Here is an 18,550-nt window from a genome sequence, read left to right as displayed (position 1 = left end):
TTCTTTCGACACCCTATATCCGAATGCTAGTTGAGCAAGATCGTTCGCCTCTTGATTCTTCGACCTGGGAATGTGCCTGAGGGCCACATTGTCAAACTCCTTGAGAAGTCTATTGGCTATCACAAAGTACATGATTAAGTTTTCTTTCACGCACTTGTATTCTTTCGTCAACTGCTTTATCACTAGTTCGGAGTCACCCATTATTTCGACTCTCGTTGCCCCCAATTTCAACAAGATTTCGAGTCCAGCAATCAAAGCTTCATATTCTGCTTCGTTGTTCGAACACAGACTTTCGACTTTGTACTTGAATCTTGTTGGGATTTTGTTAGGCGAAATAATCAACATTCCCACGCCCGTTCCATTTTTATGACTGGAACCATCGAAGTACAATTTCCAGGGTTCTAATTCGACGTATTCTACGTCTTCGTTTATAGAATGGTCGGCTATGAAATCAGCGACCACTTGCCCTTTCATAGCCTTTAAAGGCAGATATTTCAGGGAGTATTCTGTTAAAGCTAGAGCCCATTTTCCAATTCGACTATGTAAAATAGATTTTGACAACATATACTTTATTACATCGAAATGGGAAGAAATATGTACATCGACAGGTTTTATATAATGCTTCAGTTTTATACAGGAGAAATATACACACAAACATAACTTTTCTATAATGCTATATCTAGTTTCGGCATCATTTAAGACTCTACTGAGATAATAAATGGCTCTTTCGACGCCATTTTCGTCTTCTTGACATAACATACTTCCTAATGTTCTGTCCGACGCCGAGATGTACAATCTCATATTTCTTTTCCTGCAAGGAGACATCAGGATCGGGGGACTAGCCAGGTATTCCTTGATTCTGTCGAAAGCAGCTTGCTGTTCTTGCCCCCACGCGAAGTCTTCCTTCTTTAGTCGAAGTAGAGGAGAAAAAGCTTGTGTCTTCCCGCTGAGGTTGGAGATGAATCTTCTGAGAAAGTTGATCTTTCCTAGTAGAGACTGCAACTCTTTTTTGGCCGATGGCGCTTTCGCTTCCATTATGGATTTGGTTTTGTTTTCGTTTATCTCGATCCCTTTCTTGTGGACCACAAAACCTAAGAAATCACCCGCCTGCACACCAAAGGCACATTTAAGTGGGTTCATTTTCAAACCGAACTTCCTCATCCTCTCAAAAGATTGTCGAAGATGATCTATATGACTTTTCTCTGAAACAGACTTAATCACAATGTCGTCAATATACACTTGCATGAAAGTGTCGATAAAGTCATGAAAGATAGAGTTCATTGCACGCTGGTAAGTCGCTCCAACGTTCTTTAAACCAAAAGGCATTACTACCCATTCGTACGTTCCTATTGCTCTAGGACAGCGGAAAGCCGTTTTAGGAACATCTTTTTCAGCGATAAAAATTTGGTTATAGCCAGAGTATCCGTCTAGCATACTTAAGTACTCATGGCCGGCTGCAGAATCTATGAGCATTTCTGCCACTGGCATAGGATATTCATCCTTTGGGGTAGCCGAGTTTAAGTCTCGAAAATCAATACATACCCTTAGTTTGCCATTTTTCTTAATTACTGGAACAATATTTGCAATCCATTCGACATACCTGGTTGTGCGGATGAACTTGCATCTTAGAAGTCTTTCGACCTCTTCTTTTATTTTCGACAGGATTTCTGGTGCGAAGCGTCTCGGAGTCTGCTTTACTGGCTTCTTTCCCTCCATTATCGGCAACTGCATTTCGACCAGACTTCTGTCAAGACCAGGCATTTCGTCATAATCCCATGCGAAGCAGTCTTTGAACTCTTTCAGCAACTGGACTATTTCGACCTTGAACTGGGGGTCCATTTTTGCGCTTATGTACGTTGGTCTATTCTCTATTCCCACCCCCAGGTTTATTTCCTCTAAAGGATCTTGCGCCACCATCTTCTCGTTAGTTGACACTGGATCCTTTTCGAACCCCAGAGGTTCGTCGTCGTAAATGGCGTCAAGCTTTTGGTGTTGCCATTCGCCCATTTGGTTGGTGATATGATCTTCCGCAACGTCTTCTTGGGGACATTGTTTGTTGGCGTTCTCTTGGTTGGCTTCGACAGCCATATTTTTTACTTCAGCCTCAAGGGCCTCTTTTAGTTTGTTTTCGGCTATGTAAGCCGTAATCTTTTCGATCGCTGATTGTTCACTCGTCATCGTCAAATTCACTTCCCCATCCCGTCGGCGCTATATGCGTGGTTCCCCATATGTAGGTTTCGCCGATCACTTCTTTATCCCACTGGAAACCATGCGTTGGATGCAAGTACATGGAGCAATAGGCATTGTCTGTCGTCTTCAAGTCGAATTCCGCCGGGCTGCAGGGAGGTATATGAGCCAGGTTTTTGTCGAAGCTTTGGCTGTTGACACTGTTCACCTCGGTCATGAAATAGCTTTGGTCAGCCTCGATGTTTTCGACGATTCCATCTGGCCTCCATATGGCTATCCGCTGGTGCATTGAAGAGGGTACAGCTCCCACGCCGTGAATCCATTCCCTACCTAGCAGTAGGTTGTAGTTGGCTTTTGAAGCGATGACTATGAACATTGTAGGCCTCGTTATGGTTCCCACAGTTAAGTTCACTTGAATGACTCCCATAGTGTTCCTATCTTCCCCTCGTAATTCGACAACACCATGTTATGAGGTTTGGCGTCCGAATCGTCTTTTCCAATCTTCTTCAGCATGTAATGGGGCATCAAATTCACTGCCGCTCCCCCGTCCACCAGTATCTTATTCACGCCAACATTTTCCACCTTTCCTTTTATAAACAGAGGTTTCAAATGCGCTTTCATGGAGTCGTCTGGTCTTTCGAAGAAAGCGTTCTGCTCTTCGACGCATCCGTTGTTCATCACGTAGTAGCAGACGGGCTTGTGTGCCATTGTTTCTTCTTCCATTTCGTCTCCTTCATCCTCAATTTCCATGACTCTGTCATAGTCTCTGGGGAGAACAGAGACCACGTTGCAAATCACGTTGAAAGATGCTTCTGAGTCAGAGTTAAAATTGTCGGTTACTTCATCATACTCCTGCATCTTCTCTTTCGACGCCACCGATTCGACAACTCTGCTAGGATTGATCTAGAGGGGAGTCTCTTTTCTGCTCTTTATCTGCCGATTGTTGCTAGATTCGGCCTCGTCCCTTCCGTTTACGTTCTTCTTTGCCATCTCTATCTCTGCCCTCTTTTGCCTTTGGAACCTCCTCCATTGGGATCTAGACATGGGGTTCTTGCCTTTGTAATTCTCTGACGGGTACGGTCTTGGCTTATGTTTTTCCATTTCCTTCTTGCCCTCCATCGACGCACCTCTCTGAACCTCGAACTTTCCCCACTTCTTCTGCCCCTGGGCGTCTCTAATGGGTTGGACCCATTTGTCGTCCGTCGCTTTTCCCGATGGTTTGTAGGTGTTCTGGCGTCTCTCCCCGTGTCTCCACTGGTGGTGATCACTCCTCCTTGGGTCATATCTCACTGCCCTCCAATTCTCTTTTCTCTTGGCCTTATTTACCGCTTCCAGGTTGGTTGCTGCCTTCCTATCGAAGACTGCACTGCAGCGGGGGCACATCATCACCTCGGTTTTCATCCTTTGGCATCTTTTGATGAACTCCACTAAGTTTTCCTCTTCTCTCGGATACGCCAACCTTTGGTATTCTTTCTGGCGACGATCTTCGCCTTCTTCGGTCTGGTATTCCTGAGATAGTTCCACCATATTTGTTCCCACGTTTCGTTCGTCGGCGATGCTTAATTCGTTCATCTTTCTAACAAGTCTCTCCTCTTCGCCTTCGACGCTGTTTGGCGTTGTGTCGAGCTCTTTCCCTGGGCAGCAGCACCAAGACATGGCCCTGGGACCATGTTTGCAACAGCATTTGTTCCAGTTTCTTCTGGGATCTTCCATTGTCCTGCGCAGAATTCTACTGATCACGGGCTCCGAAAGACAGTTGACGGCTTCCGTTTTGGTTTTTGTGACTTCCTCGCTGAAAGGTCTCATAGTGTTGACGTAGTTGGCAGTATCACCCTTCTTTGTTTGGTCAGAATCAAGGCCTTCAGTAGCCTTGTTGTCAATGAGGGGATCTTCAGTAATCCTCTCTTTTATCTTAGGGGAGTGTTCACTTTCTTCGACTATTTCCTCATTGTTGTCTGATGACGCATCTCCCCAACCACTTGGTTGGATTGTGTCGATATCGATCTGAGAGCTTGCTGGCGCATTGTACTTCACAAGATAATCATACTTTCCACTCGGCTGTCCCAAGCGGTCCCAATTCTCCTCTTGTCGAACCTTCTTGTCACCGCCCTTCTTGTCGAAGCATTCGATGGCTTCCATTCCTTTCTGGTTGTCGAAATCTTCAGTGACTTCGACTTCGTTCTGGCTTGCGAGATCATCAGCAATCTCGACCATGTTGACATTTGCGTCGAAACTTCCAGGGGTCTCCACCATTTCCAGGTTGCCGTCAGGAGCAACCTCGACCTCCACCATGTTCACGATGGACGGTTCCACGTAGTGGGCTTCGACTGCCTGCATAGGATTCAAATCGATCTTCATCTGTTGTTTTAGTTTGTCACCAAACTTCAGCCTTCCGTCACGAATAGCATTCTGAATAAAATCCCTGAAAAGGAAACAACGAGATGTTTTATGACCCAGAAAATTATGGTATTTACAAAACCCTCTCTTTTTCTGTTGTTCCATAGGCGGCTCTTTAGCGCCTGGTGGTTTTATTAATTGGCCGTCTTTTACTAACAGATCGAAGATTTCGTCACATTTGGTGACGTCGAACGTATAAATTCTTTTGGGGAACTTATCGTTGGTTTCGACTGGGTTTCCGTTCGATGGCGTTAGCACTTTGCACGAATAAGGTGGGCCTTGCTTTAGTTCCGCCAGGTCGATTTCTTGTGCGTCAAAGTCATTAGGTTCATTTTCGTCGAACTCATCATTTTGGCGAACCCCTACATAGGCTACCCTCTCTTTTTTATTCTTATTCGCTTTGAATTTTTCGTCCCTTAATCTTTCGACCTGTCTTACTCTATCTGCTAATTGTGCCATATCCCTCAGATACTGGGTATCTAGTTTCTTCCTTATAGAATAATCTAGTCCTCCTGCGGCCATTTCGACCAACTCATGTTCTGGCACCGGGGTGAAACATCTGGCCTTTAGCAATCTGAACCTATTTAAATAGTCATCAATTGGCTCTGAGTGTTTTCTCTTAACACTGGCTAATTCTTTCAGAATTATTTTTGTTTGTCCCATGTAGAATTGCTCATGGAACAGTCTTTCTAATTGGGTCCACGTATATACTGAGTTTGCAGGCAGAGACGTAAACCAAGTAAACGCATTTTTTGTTAAAGAACTAGGGAAATATTTTATTTTCAAATTTTCATTACGGGCTACTTCCCCCGCCTCGATCAGATAGCGTGCCACATGTTCTATGGTTGACTCACTAGTGTCCCCTGAGAACTTTGTGAACTTGGGTACTTTCCACCTTGGTGGGAGTTCTTCTTGCAGGATATATTCCGAGAGTGGGGATGCGTAACTAGGCCTTTGTAAACCCATGTTCATCCCATTTTGTGCCATTATCGTTTCTACCATGGCTGCCAAATTGTTTTCGACAGGCGGATTATTATACCGTATCCGTTGTTGCAATACAGCATCCGCGTCTTGGCCTCTCTGGATTACTATCCTTCTAGGCTCTTGTGGAATAGGCATTTCGACACGAGGCTGTTCGACTACATCCTCTTGGTTTCTGAAGTTCGTTTGAGGATTTTCCAACGGCATCTGGTTTATCGTGGGCTCTTCCTGGACTGCTACCGCTGGGTTATGAACCATTCGCTCTCTGTGTTGCGTTTGAGGGACCCCAAAGAAATCAGCGATGCGCGTCATCTGCGCTGCCAATAATTGGTTTGTTTGGGTGGTGTTTTGTATAAGAGGGTTAAACACTGCACCCATCTGTTGCGTCAACATTTGGACCATATCGTGATTACTCTCGTCCATTTGTTGTCTAATTACTTGTGCCGAATTATTTGTTATCGGCGGCACGTAAAATGGTTGTTGGTTTAGTCTACTCACGTTTCCACCATATCCTGACCCTTGTAAGGGTGAAGACACGTTGGCCATCGAATCCGAATATATCAACGGGGAATTGTGCAAATTTTCCATTACCGAGGTTGGCATTCCGAAGGGTTGTTCCCTACCAGGCGGAGGCATGGCGAAATTTGTTACAAAAGGCCTAGAAGTGTTTCCCACGGGAGGGGGTGTCCTAACGGGCATTTGTTGTGCCCTGAAGGACGAACTAGGCGCGTTTTGTGATATCGAAACCGCTGGCACTGATCCTGTTGACGAAGGTACAACTTTTGACACCGCTATCGGTCCTATATTGCCTTCTGTCGAAGGGACGGGGTTGAGTACTGGGATGGATTCGTTTGGATTACTTGGATGGTTCGCCATTTCTCTTACTCTCGTTCTTTTAGGTATTTCTACGTCGGATACGGTCAATTTACCGCTTCTTAGTCTCATGCAACGAAGAAACAATTTGGCTAACGGTTATCTGCGTTTTTAGATTTCTGCACTGTCCCACTGGGCGTGCCAATTTGTTCGCTGTGAATTTTGACGAACAACCTCTGGTTTACCAAAACTTGTAGAATTGGGTTACTTGCAGGATCAACCACACAAATCCTAGGACATGTGTAGAACTATATGGTCTTGAATATGTTTAGAATGATTTTTGTATATTTCATTTTGGTTCTCTAATCGTTTTATGTCGAAAAGGTGTTAATTACAGCGTAAAAGAAATGATCTTGACGGAATAAAGTAAAATAGCAAAAGATAAACTAGCGAACTGTAAAGCGTCGAAATTAAAGTGCAGAAGAAGTAATAGACTGGAAGATGTAAAAAGAAAATATGAAGAACTTTGCTTTCTATGAAATAAAACTTTGAAAGAAATTGGTGTTTTACACATACATGTTCCGAATATGACTCTTTTCTCTCACACGGGTACTTTGAGTGTTTTCAGGAATTTTGTACAAGTAAAATCTCACACTTTTTCCGATAACAACTACCCTATTTATATACAAATAACATAACTGTTACTAACGGCTAAATCCTAAAACGGTGACGAACGACTTTCAATTTTTCGCCAGGTGCTTCCATGTGTCCTCTGCCAATCGTCACGACTTCTTTGAATTTGAATTTGAATTTGTATTTTGAATCGAAATGACGTCTTCCTTCAGGCTTTCGTTTGTCGAATTGTTGATGCACTGCAATGTTTTTCCATGTTTGTCAAAGATGTCCCCCCTAGCTGTAGATATCCTGTCGAAATATTGAGACCTCCGTTTTGTCGAAGTGTCGAACCAAACTTATTGGCCAGACGTTGATCTCATGTCATCATATGTCGAAGGAATCATCCTATACACCAAATTTCATGGCGTCGAAAATGCATGTATACAGAGTCACCACCGAACTTTATTCATTCCAATGAAGGAATAGGAAAATATCGAGAAAACCTTTAAAGATAAGAATAATGGTCGTCGCAACCATATTCGGGTTCGGGAGTCGATTACGGAAGGGGAAGGTATTAGCACCCCTTACGTCCGTTGTACTCAACGGGAACCTCTTAGTCTGATTTTGCTATTTGACTGTTTAATTGACTGTTTATCTGCTTGCTTCGAGTGATTAAAATTGATGATAGATATGGATGAAGACCTCAGGAGGGGGAAATGGGAGGTTTTTTATTAGTGTGCTCGCGAAGATACAGCAATCTCCTGCCTACGTATCCTTATAGTGCAATAAGGAAATCAGAGCATTCGTAGTTCGGGCTACTACGAATATTGTTGGGTTTTGTTTTGATGAACGACTGTGTAGGTCGGCGTTCTAACGGCTAAACGCTGGCTTGTCTACTCTCGGGGGAGGCTCTAGCACTGGTTTGTTGTGCGCATTAGAAAGGATTGACAGTGTTCTTTTTGGAAGGGTTTTGGTCACGCGGGGGTGACAAGTTGAATTGATGTGTTTGGGTTTGATGGTTGATTGGTTTCGATCGCTCGGGGGCGAGAAATTAGGTTTGACGTGTTTGAGATGTTTTTTGGAGAACGACGAAAGATTGAGCAATGTGGTGTACACCAATCGTCCAATTCTTTCGAAGAATAATAAGGCGTACGCCTTCTATTCCTTTTTCGTTCGAATTATTTTGAAAGTTTGTTTGTGGATGCTGAATACGCACGGTAATGAGGCGTACGTCTCCTACTTGCTTATTCAAGGAATAATGAGGCGTGCGCCTCCTATTCCCTTATCCAATTTTATTTAACATGTTTTAGTCGGAAGTCGATAATTTGTGCAATATGGCGTACGCCAATTATCCAAATAATTGAGAGATGGTGAGGCGTACGCCTCCCCTCTTTTATCATCCGAGGTTTAAATTGTAAACGATATGTTTTTTGATATCGTATTTGATTTGTGAAAATCGTTTGGATTTGAATTTGGTAGGTTTGCATTGATGACGAAGATTCGAGCAATGTGGCGTACGCCAATTATTCGAATAATCGAAAGATAGTGAGGCGTACGCCTCCTATCCTCTTTTCATCTGAAATATGGAATTAAAAGGATTTGGAATTTGTAGTTGATTTAGAAAATGAGGTTGGAATGTATATGATTAAGGTTTTAATTTGATGACGAAGATTCGAGCAATGTGGCGTACGCCAATTATTCGAATAATCGAAAGACAGTGAGGCGTACGCCTCCTATCCTCTTTTCATCTGAAATATGGAATTTAAAAGGATTTGGAAATTGTAGAAATGTTTTGAAATATTATGATTTGAAGTGTTGTGGTTTGAATAATGTTTTAATCGGGTGACGTCTAGCTCCCTGATAGCTAATCCTGGTTTACACACAAATGGTATGGTTAACTCTCATCACAGTCCCGTGATAGCATTTCCTTACACCATTTTAATCATGACGAACTATGTGCATTGGCAGTTTTTATTGGCTTTCTTCTATGTACACCTGCAGTTGATTCACAAGCTCGGTCCTTGTCATTGACGGCTAGCCAACAATCTCAGTCCTTGTTGAGACCTCCTAGTCAATTCTGCAGAAACTGTAGTAACAGGTTTTATTATGTGCCTTTTGTCTTGGTTTGTGTACTGAATCTGCAGCAAGTTTGTAAAGGAATAGGCCCTGGTTTAAGTGGCATATTCATGTCTTTAATTCACGTTATGCATTTCCAGACTGTAATGTAGAATTCACTGTTTTGCCGAATATACCGTCCTCATGATTAATGTAATTTTCTCGTGATGAATGACTGGAAATGGTGGCATGCTAAGTTATGTTCCACGGTTTTGCGCAACCTGGTTATGGTCTTAAGTTCAGAACACTGCCTGGTATTGTTTCCCCTCTTGCAACAACATGAAATCCCACGATAATACTGGCCTTTTGGCTTCGGCTAACCTTACTCACTCTAGCTGGTATATTATGTAATCGGCATCTGGATTGCAGTTTGCGGTATGCTTATCAGGACGTGTCTCGCGAATTCTTGGAATTACTTGATGAAGAGAGTGCTTTGTATTGCTCAGCTGCCATGCTATTTCACTGCTTGAATAATATTCTCTTGTATTGCCAACATGTCTTCAGATCATAGGCTAGGACTTCTGTGAACCGTGAAGTTTAAGAATACAAATTGTAAACTTATGCCTTCGCTTGCTGTTTGTATTAATGTGGAGCTTCTGCGGTCTTTGCAGGTTGCAGTTTTGGGTTTATGTTATACACGTTTGGATTTGGCTTGCAGCAGGTACTATACTTATAGCAAGTGGCGACAACAGAAACAAACCATGTATTCATTTGCCGGTCAGAGTATGGTGCTGGAGGATACCCCTGCGGTTCCTAAACGGTTTATGGAAGCATAATGCAGGGAAGGGCATGGGCGACTGTCATGACAGGATGATGTGTATTCTTGATTTTTTTAGAAAATTATTTCTTCCATTTGGCTTGGCTGTAATATTATTCAGAACCTAGGATTGCTTGTAATCGAAAACAATGATGTATTTCCATTAATGGCAATTGAAACAATTATGTTTGTAAAAATCCAAAATTTGTTCAGCTAATGTAATTCTACATTGATATTTTTAAACCATGCCATATTGTATTTTGGGATTCTTGGCCATTTGACACACGTCTGAACACTTGGTCTTTATCCTAAAGACCTCTTAATCTGTGGCCTAAATGATGATTACAAATGAAGAACAAAAATCGTGAATTTAAGTCATTCATTTAATATCTTGTCAACTCTTGCCAACTTGGTTCAGTAAGGTGCAAAAAACAAAATAAGCAATGTTCTCAAACCAACCGTGATCTCATTAAAGGTTATGGACTACTTTGGCATGTCAGCGATTGCTGTCTGTAATAAACCATGTTCATGACTTTGCTTAAGGATTTAGCATTATGGTGTTGGCAAGACGAAACTCAAACCTGACCTTGATCCATACTAGCATTCCACCTCAAGAAGATATCCCTTTTCCTTGTATTTGTGCAATAAACCATACTCCTAGACGAAATTGATTTTATTGAAATGCATGTTTTTATGCATTATTTATGATGGAATGCATGTTATGCTATGCATATGATGTAAAAAAAATGAAATTGATTTTTTTATCGAAATTTAAATATGCCCGGACAAAATTGGGGTATGACAGTTGCCCCTATTTAATTAACTTGAACCAGAGGGTAAGAATGACGACAGTCTTCGTACATTCGTGGTGGAAGGTAATTAAATATAAAAAGACCCAAATTTGTCCTTTGAAATGAAATGCAATGGATTCTAACGGCACCAAGGTATTGGGGTAGGATGTCCGATCAATGTCAACCCTCGAGTCAACATTCAAACCTTGTAAAGGTCGTTTCTGATGTAAAGACAAAATTGGGATCGGTTTTCTGACACCAAAAGGATGACAGAGATTCACCATGATTTTGAGGATTGTCATCACCAAAAGGATGATGGATAAGTTGAGTTTCAAAGGTAGTCATCACCAAAAGGATGATGGTTACAGTGGCTACAACAAAGATCGCCATCACCAAAAGGATGATGGTAAGATTAACAACAAATCTCGCTATCACCTAAAGGATGAAAGCTAGACACAATCCAAAGATTCCCATTACTGAGAGTATAGTATCAAGACTATCACCAAAAGGATGATAGTTAATTCATCAACTTCAAAGATCACCGTCACCAAAAGGATGAAGGTAATATCCAACAATCAAAACTTGTTATCACCAAAAGGATGATAATAAGTCAAACAACTTCAATGATCACCATTCACCAAAAGGATGAAGGTATAGTCACACAACAAACTTGTTATCACCAAAAGGATGATAATAAATCAACACACAATCGATCATCGTCACCAAAGGATGAAGGTAAGATCAAGACAAACTTGTTATCACCAAAAGGATGATAATCACCATCACCAAAAGGATGAAGGTATAATTAAAAGATAAAACTTGTTACCACCAAAAGGATGATAATAAGCACACAACGCAATTGATCACCGTCACCAAAAGGATGAAGGTAAGATCAAGACAAATTTGTTATCACCAAAAGGATGATAATCACCATCACCAAAAGGATGAAGGTACTGTCAAACGACAAAACTTAGTTACCACCAAAAGGATGATAATAAGCACTCACGCAACTGATCACCATCACTAAAAGGATGAAGGTAGGATCAAGACACAAACTTGTTATCACCAAAAGGATGATAAGAAGTCAACAATCACCATCACCAAAAGGATGAAGGTGTTGTCAAACGACAAAACTTAGTTATCACCAAAAGGATGATAATAAGCACACACGCAATTGATCACCATCACCAAAAGGATGAAGGTAGGATCAAGACACAAACTTGTTATCACCAAAAGGATGATAAGAAGTCAACAATCACCATCACCAAAAGGATGAAGGTATTGTCAAACGACAAAACTTAGTTACCACCAAAAGGATGATAATAAGCACACACGCAATGATCACCATCACCAAAAGGATGAAGGTATGATCAAGACACAAACTTGTTATCACCAAAAGGATGATAAGAAGTCAACAATCACCATCACCAAAAGGATGAAGGTATTGTCAAACGACAAAACTTGTTACCACCAAAAGGATGATAAGAAGCACACACGCAATTGATCACCATCACCAAAAGGATGAAGGTAGGATCAAGACACAAACTTGTTATCACCAAAATGATGATAATAAGTCAACAATCACCATCACCAAAAGGATGAAGGTATTGTCAAAAGACACAACTTGTTACCACCAAAAGGATGATAATAAGTCGATAGTCACCATCACCAAAGGATGAAGGCACTACAACACAACAGAAATCGTTATCACCAAAAGGATGATAATGAATCCACAATCACCATCACCAAAAGGATAAAGGTGAGATCATAACTTCAAAACATGTTACCACCAAAAGGATGATAATAAGTTATAATAACTTCAAATATTGCTGACACCAAAAGGATGACAGTGGGAATGGACTTTCCAAATGTCACCATCACCAAAAGGATGATAGCTTAAACTGAACTCCATAGTCCCTATCACCAAAAGGATGATATTGGATTGAACTGGACGTCATCACCAAAAGGATGATGGTTGAACCAAAATGACAAGGATTGCTTATCACCATAAGGATCGCCGACACCAAAAGGATGACGGTAGGCTGTAATAATTGTAGAGGTCACCATTCACCAAAAGGATGAAGGTTGGACCAAAACTTCAAGGATCTTCGACACCAAAAGGATGACAGTAAGATCGCAAATATCAAGGATTTACCATTACCAAAAGGATAACGGTGATCGTAAACAGGGTGATGATCAATATTATTCCTCATTGGGCTTCCACCAAAAGGATGATAGTGAGAAAAATATTGGAAAAACAAAGCTACCGACAAAGTTCAGTAAACCTGATTTGTTAGGTAGCATTGGAACATTGCTGGATGAGACTTGCTCGGGGTATTGACAACAAAAGGTTGCAAAGCCAATATTCTCTGGGGAGATGTAGTTTCTGTCAACAAAGGTTGCAAAGCCAATATTCTCTGGGGAGATGTAGTGTCTGTCAACAAAAGGTTACAGGAAACGACTCATTGAGGGACGCTCAATGTGAAACAAGGTAAGTGTTTAAAGAAACATTGCTTGACTTAGCTGAGGATGACATCTTATTAACCAAAGATTAAAGGATATAACTCAATGGGGAACGCCCAATAGGGTAGGAACTCACTCAGAGAAAGTGACAATGACTCAATTGAGGATTGGCCTGGATGCCTATGACTAAACCTTGGGTTTTGATTCGTGTTATGTACATGAATGATATGTATGCGTTATGTATGAGGTGATGTATGTGATGCATGTTTAAATGCAAAGAATGATTGGTTTGTTTGGGATTGGCCCCCTTTTAAAGGTGATGTATTTTTGGAAACCAATGTTGGTTATTTTTGTTTTGTGTAGGTGCCACCAAGGCGGGCTTTGGTTTTTTTGGTAATTGTCAATGTGGATTGGACTGTTGATTGGTGACATGATCTGACTTCCCGACACTCGGTAGCTGATGATGTGATGAACACGCAATAGATGCGGATACTCTTGGTGCCCCAAGTTTGATCTCTTGCTGATATATTATGTATTTGTCTTCGAGAAGATCTCGATTCTTCTTCTAAGATGCCTGGCCAGCCTGTAACTGAGCATAGCGACGTGATTAACGCATGATGATTGTGCTTTTGACGTGCTCTAAGGATTCTTGTCAAGGTATGATGTTGTACTGGTAGGAACTTTCGACGTTTTTGTTGTGAATTCAAGTAGTCGCTAATGTCTTGATGCAATCTGCTTGACTGACTTGAAGATATGAAGGGAATTTTGCCCCTTGCAACTTGTCTTGCCCCTGACTGTAGGGTGTTCAAAGGAATTTTCCTTGAAAGGTAACCTTAGGAGTGATTATCCCATGACATGGCCTGAGTTTATTTTTCCCAACTCCTGAATCTTGCAATGGTCTGCCCCTGATTAGCCTTTGAGGGACTTGCCCCAGACGGACTGAGTATTGAAGTGTTTTTTTCCCTGATCAACCGATGCTTGGAGATTTGTCTTACACAGACTACGTCTTAGGTCAATATGATCAAAAGATGCCATGCCCCTGATTCACAAGATGGTCTTGATATGTGTCAGCACCATCAATCAAGTGCCCCTTGAATTGCCCTTTGTAGGATCTTTCTCGATATCAAGTACTGACTGATAATTAAGAATTGTTATTCAAGAAATGGTGATTTTAATGCAACGATTATGCAAATTTTAAAAAACAATCATTCACTCAGAGTGTTGTGGTAGTGTGTGACGAGTGGACCATGAGTCCAAACGCGGTGCTGATTCAGCTAGTGTGTGAATGATATAGTGAGAAGAGAATATTAGCAAATCTTTGGGAGTCAGTTTACTCAACCTTGCTATAGTATGCCTTCAGAACAAACCTTACTTCAATTAGGTCTTTTGAGGGTTGTAACGTGGCTTGGTTCATGGTTATTGAAACAAAAGGATATAAGGCTCAAAGTTTATTTTAACCCACCCCTTCTTCATGATGACCTCCAATCCTACGTTCAGTTAATTCACACACGTTCGTCTTTTGCAGGTGTAAGGGTAAAGATGGTGATTCAAGGTCTCTTGGAATGGCAGCCACCTTATTTCGTTTTTTGGATGTCGGTGACCTTTTGATTCTTGATATGGTGGTCACTGAATCTTGTTTTGTTTTTGTTGAAGATTTTCATTGCCTCTTTTGATTTTTGCTTTGATCCCTAACTTTTGCATGGACCGCTCTGTTTGAAGCTTTAATCCATCGGGATTGCCCCAGTTTTTGCCTAAGTCTCCTTTCAGGGTGTTAGACTTAGCGGGTTTTTTCTTTGATTTTTTTTTTGGAATTGTGACTGCCAAGTCATTGGTCATTGAAGAACAACGAACCTAAATTTTGGATTTGTATGGTTTCTTCGACACTTCAATATGTGTGTGAAGAATATCATGTGATTGATCCTTGTATGGGATATTTCATCTTGTAATTTGAATGTGTAGTCAAATCAACTGAACACTACCCTGCCCCCGGTTAAGCATAAGGGTTTGTAGATCTGAAAGAAACTCCTACTTCTAGGCTCGAAGTGGTTGACTATGGATTAACTCCTTATCTCTCCAGTATTTGGGGATTTGAAACAATGCCTGTACATCATCAGCAAGGTTTTATCCGAAAGCATACAATCAGTAATTATGAGTATTTTGTTTTCGTCATCCTCCTTCCAACATTTACTAACAATAGTGTGATGAAAGAAAGTGAGGTGGAAAAGTATGTGTTTGTGATTTGCAAATGTGATAGATGAGTGAATATGAAAGATTGATTCAAAGCATGCATAATCATCCCATTAATAAAACCAAATACAAATGACAATGTTTAGAGCATACAGTACTTAGACAAACAAGATCAAATTACAAGAATGCAAAAATGGTAAAAATGGCACAATGATTGCCTTCATTCAGATGAACAGGCCTTCATCTTTTGATTCTTCGGAGGAAATGCTCTGCTTGTTCAGGCTGGTGGGAAGCTTTACCTTCGAGCTTCACTTGACTCTGCATGCGCCAGCATGGGGTTCGTTGCAACGTTTGGCCTCACTGGTGTGAATGTAAGTGCCTTACTATCAACCAAGTCCTGGACCTTGTGCTTGAAAGCCTTACAGTTCTCTATTGTGTGCCCTGGGGCACCCATGTGATACTCACAGTGAGCATTGACGTTGTAGCCTGGTAGATATGGCGGAGTTGCAGGTGTTAGCTCCTTCAAAACAATTGATCCATCCTTTAGCAGGTAGGGAAGGATCTTGCTGTATGGTACTGGCAAAGGATCGAAATGTCTTTCTGGCCTCCTTGCCCTTTGCTGGTTAGGTGGACGTGGTTGTGGAGCACGTTGCTGTTGATTTTGATGCGGCTGTTGGTAAGCCGGCTGTTGATAAGGCTGTTGATACTGTTGTTGATAGGGTGGCTGATATGGTGTCGGGATGACCGCAGAAACTGATCGTAAGGCATAGGAGCATACGGACGTGCCCTATATCCTCCTCCTCTCATTATGGCATTGGTTTGCCCTTCTGGCTTCTTTGGGAGATTAGGATAAGGTTTCTTCATCCCATTTGAGGCATTAGCAGCACAAGGTAGCTTTCCCTTCTTGATCTGGCTCTCAATTCGTTCTCCCACAGAGACGACCTCAGAAAAAGTTGGGAAACTGGATCCTACCATCTTCTCCATGTACTGGGTGTGCAGGGTTCCCATAAACATATCAATTAGTTCTTTGTCGAGGAGAGGAGGTTGAACACGAGCCGCTAGCTCTCTCCAACGTTGTGCATATTCCTTGAATGGCTCATTATTGCGCTGAGTCATGTCTTGCAGCTGTGTGCGATTGGGTGCTAGATCAGTATTGTACTGGTAATGCCTGAGGAATGCTTCAGCAAGGTCTCTCCATGACTGGACCTGACCTTTCTCCAATTGCATGTACCACTCCAAGGATGCCCCACTGAGACTATCTTGGAAGTAATGAATCAGGAGTTGATCATTACTGATGTGGGCAGCCATCTTACGGCAATAAGCTCTGAGGTGAGTTCTCGGGCAGCTGATCCCTTTGTACTTGTCAAAGTCTGGGACTTTGAATTTTTGTGGAATCACGAGTCCTGGCTCCAGGCACATATCAACGGCGTCTAAACCGGGAGTAGTGTGAACCTCCAAGGACTTAAACTTTTCCTCCAAAGCCTGGAGTCTATCAACATTTGGGTTTGGGAGACCTCCAACAGCAAGCTTGGCGGGTTGTGGCATGAAGAAAGCGTCATACGGATCTTCATCGCCCATCACGGATCCATGGCGAGCAGATGTAGCAGAATGCTCACGGGGGTTCATGTTGACCATGGGAACAGGAATAAGGATCGGTCCTCCCTCAGGATGGGCAGGATTACCATCAAGGTTAGTTACTCCAGGGATGCTAAGTGATGGCGATCCAAACTCGGCAGCAACTTTCCTAGCTTCAGCGTTAGTCTCAGCATCCTTCTCCTTTTGGGCCAAGAGTAACATGGTTTCCAGCAAGCGATCCATCTTTGCCTGCATGGAGTCAATGTCGGTCCTCATCGAAACTTGGTTGGCTTCAAGCTGTTCAAGTGTCATCTTGTAATTGCAGCGTGTCTCGTACCGGTGTCGAGTAGTCAGCGTTTACTGGACAAAGGGTAGAATATGGTGTAAGTTTTTGTTTCTGGAAGATGAAATGCAATGCATGTTTATGATATGCGAATGCATGAAATTGTGCCATGTTCTTCGGAAAGGAATACAGACTCAAGATTATTCACACGTCAGGTACGTCAGGATAAGAGGAAGAAGTACAAGTTTCTCTGATTAGAAATTCCCAAAGGTAGGTTCTAAAGTTATGTTTTCAAGGAAGGAACTTAGACTCACGGATCAAGTTCAAAACTTCCTCGCAATGGTGGGCTAGCCACAATGTGATGGGAGTTCTGAAATGATCTAATCTAAGTGGGATTCTCGTATTGTACGAACAGGGTGTACACCCTTCGGTTCAATACTACATAATCACCGATTATGAAAACAAAACTTGGTTTTAAGGCAAGGTCCCTAGAGTCACGGATCGTGTTTAGAACCTCCACCGCAATGATGGGCTAGCCATATTGTGATGGGAACTCCAAACAGATCTAATCTAGGTGGAGTCTTCGTATTGTCCCAATAGGCGTACGCCCCTCGGTTCAATACTACACAACTCCGGGTTCTAAGTTTTTCTCGAAGCTCGGGTATGGAGCTTATCTCACAACATACATCAAGCCCCATATTATAGCATCAAGAGGAAATACATACAACACAAACAATCAGAATAAAATACAGAAATATAAACGTGGAAAGAAAGAATATCTTTCAACAGTCATAGCAAAATCAGACTAAGTTAGGTTAGACTCTCTCTTGCTTGGAGCAGGGTCCCCAGCAGAGTCGCCAGTCTGTCGCACCTCAAAAAATGATGATAATGCGATCCCTCGCGATAGGACGCGGAAAAAATGTTGTTCGAAATAGAGTCGCCACCGAACTTTATTCATTCCAATGAAGGAATAGGAAAATATCGAGAAAACCTTTAAAGATAAGAATAATGGTCGTCGCAACCATATTCGGGTTCGGGAGTCGATTACGCAAGGGGAAGGTATTAGCACCCCTTACGTCCGTTGTACTCAACGGGAACCTCTTAGTCTGATTTTGCTATTTGACTGTTTAATTGACTGTTTATCTGCTTGCTTCGAGTGATTAAAATTGATGATAGATATGGATGAAGACCTCAGGAGGGGGAAATGGGAGGTTTTTTATTAGTGTGCTCGCGAAGATACAACAATCTCCTGCCTACGTATCCTTATAGTGCAATAAGGAAATCAGAGCATTCGTAGTTCGGGCTACTACGAATATTGTTGGGTTTTGTTTTGATGAACGACTGTGTAGGTCGGCGTTCTAACGGCTAAACGCTGGCTTGTCTACT

The 18,550-nt window shown here is 42.0% G+C and overlaps 1 protein-coding gene and 1 long non-coding RNA gene across 7 annotated transcripts in view; one reads left to right on the top strand and one right to left on the bottom strand.

Moving 5' to 3' along the window:
• Window positions 1-18,550, bottom strand: part of LOC127124671 (uncharacterized) — a 48,641-nt gene that overhangs the window by 14,232 nt on the left and 15,859 nt on the right. Inside the window, exon 2 of one of the 5 annotated variants that reach the window (XM_051054171.1) lies at window positions 15,375-17,241. The exons of the other annotated variants lie outside the window; for them this stretch is intronic. Coding sequence (XP_050910128.1) covers window positions 15,850-17,193 — 1,344 coding nt within the window. The 5' untranslated portion in view covers window positions 17,194-17,241 and the 3' untranslated portion in view covers window positions 15,375-15,849. Of the gene's footprint in view, window positions 1-15,374; window positions 17,242-18,550 lie in introns of those variants that run through there. 5 annotated transcript variants of the gene reach the window in all.
• Window positions 8,839-10,111, top strand: LOC127124844 (uncharacterized). Of its 2 annotated transcripts, none has more exons than XR_007804332.1 (2): window positions 8,839-8,881; window positions 8,995-10,111. It is a non-coding gene; the product is annotated as an uncharacterized LOC127124844 (long non-coding RNA). The 2 variants fall into 2 exon arrangements; XR_007804326.1 differs by having other exon boundaries at window positions 8,840-8,881; window positions 8,962-10,111.

This window comes from Lathyrus oleraceus, chromosome 1 (genome assembly GCF_024323335.1).
Source record: "Lathyrus oleraceus cultivar Zhongwan6 chromosome 1, CAAS_Psat_ZW6_1.0, whole genome shotgun sequence".
Taxonomy (NCBI): domain Eukaryota; kingdom Viridiplantae; phylum Streptophyta; class Magnoliopsida; order Fabales; family Fabaceae; genus Lathyrus; species Lathyrus oleraceus.
This window is presented reverse-complemented; position numbering and strand designations above follow the sequence as displayed.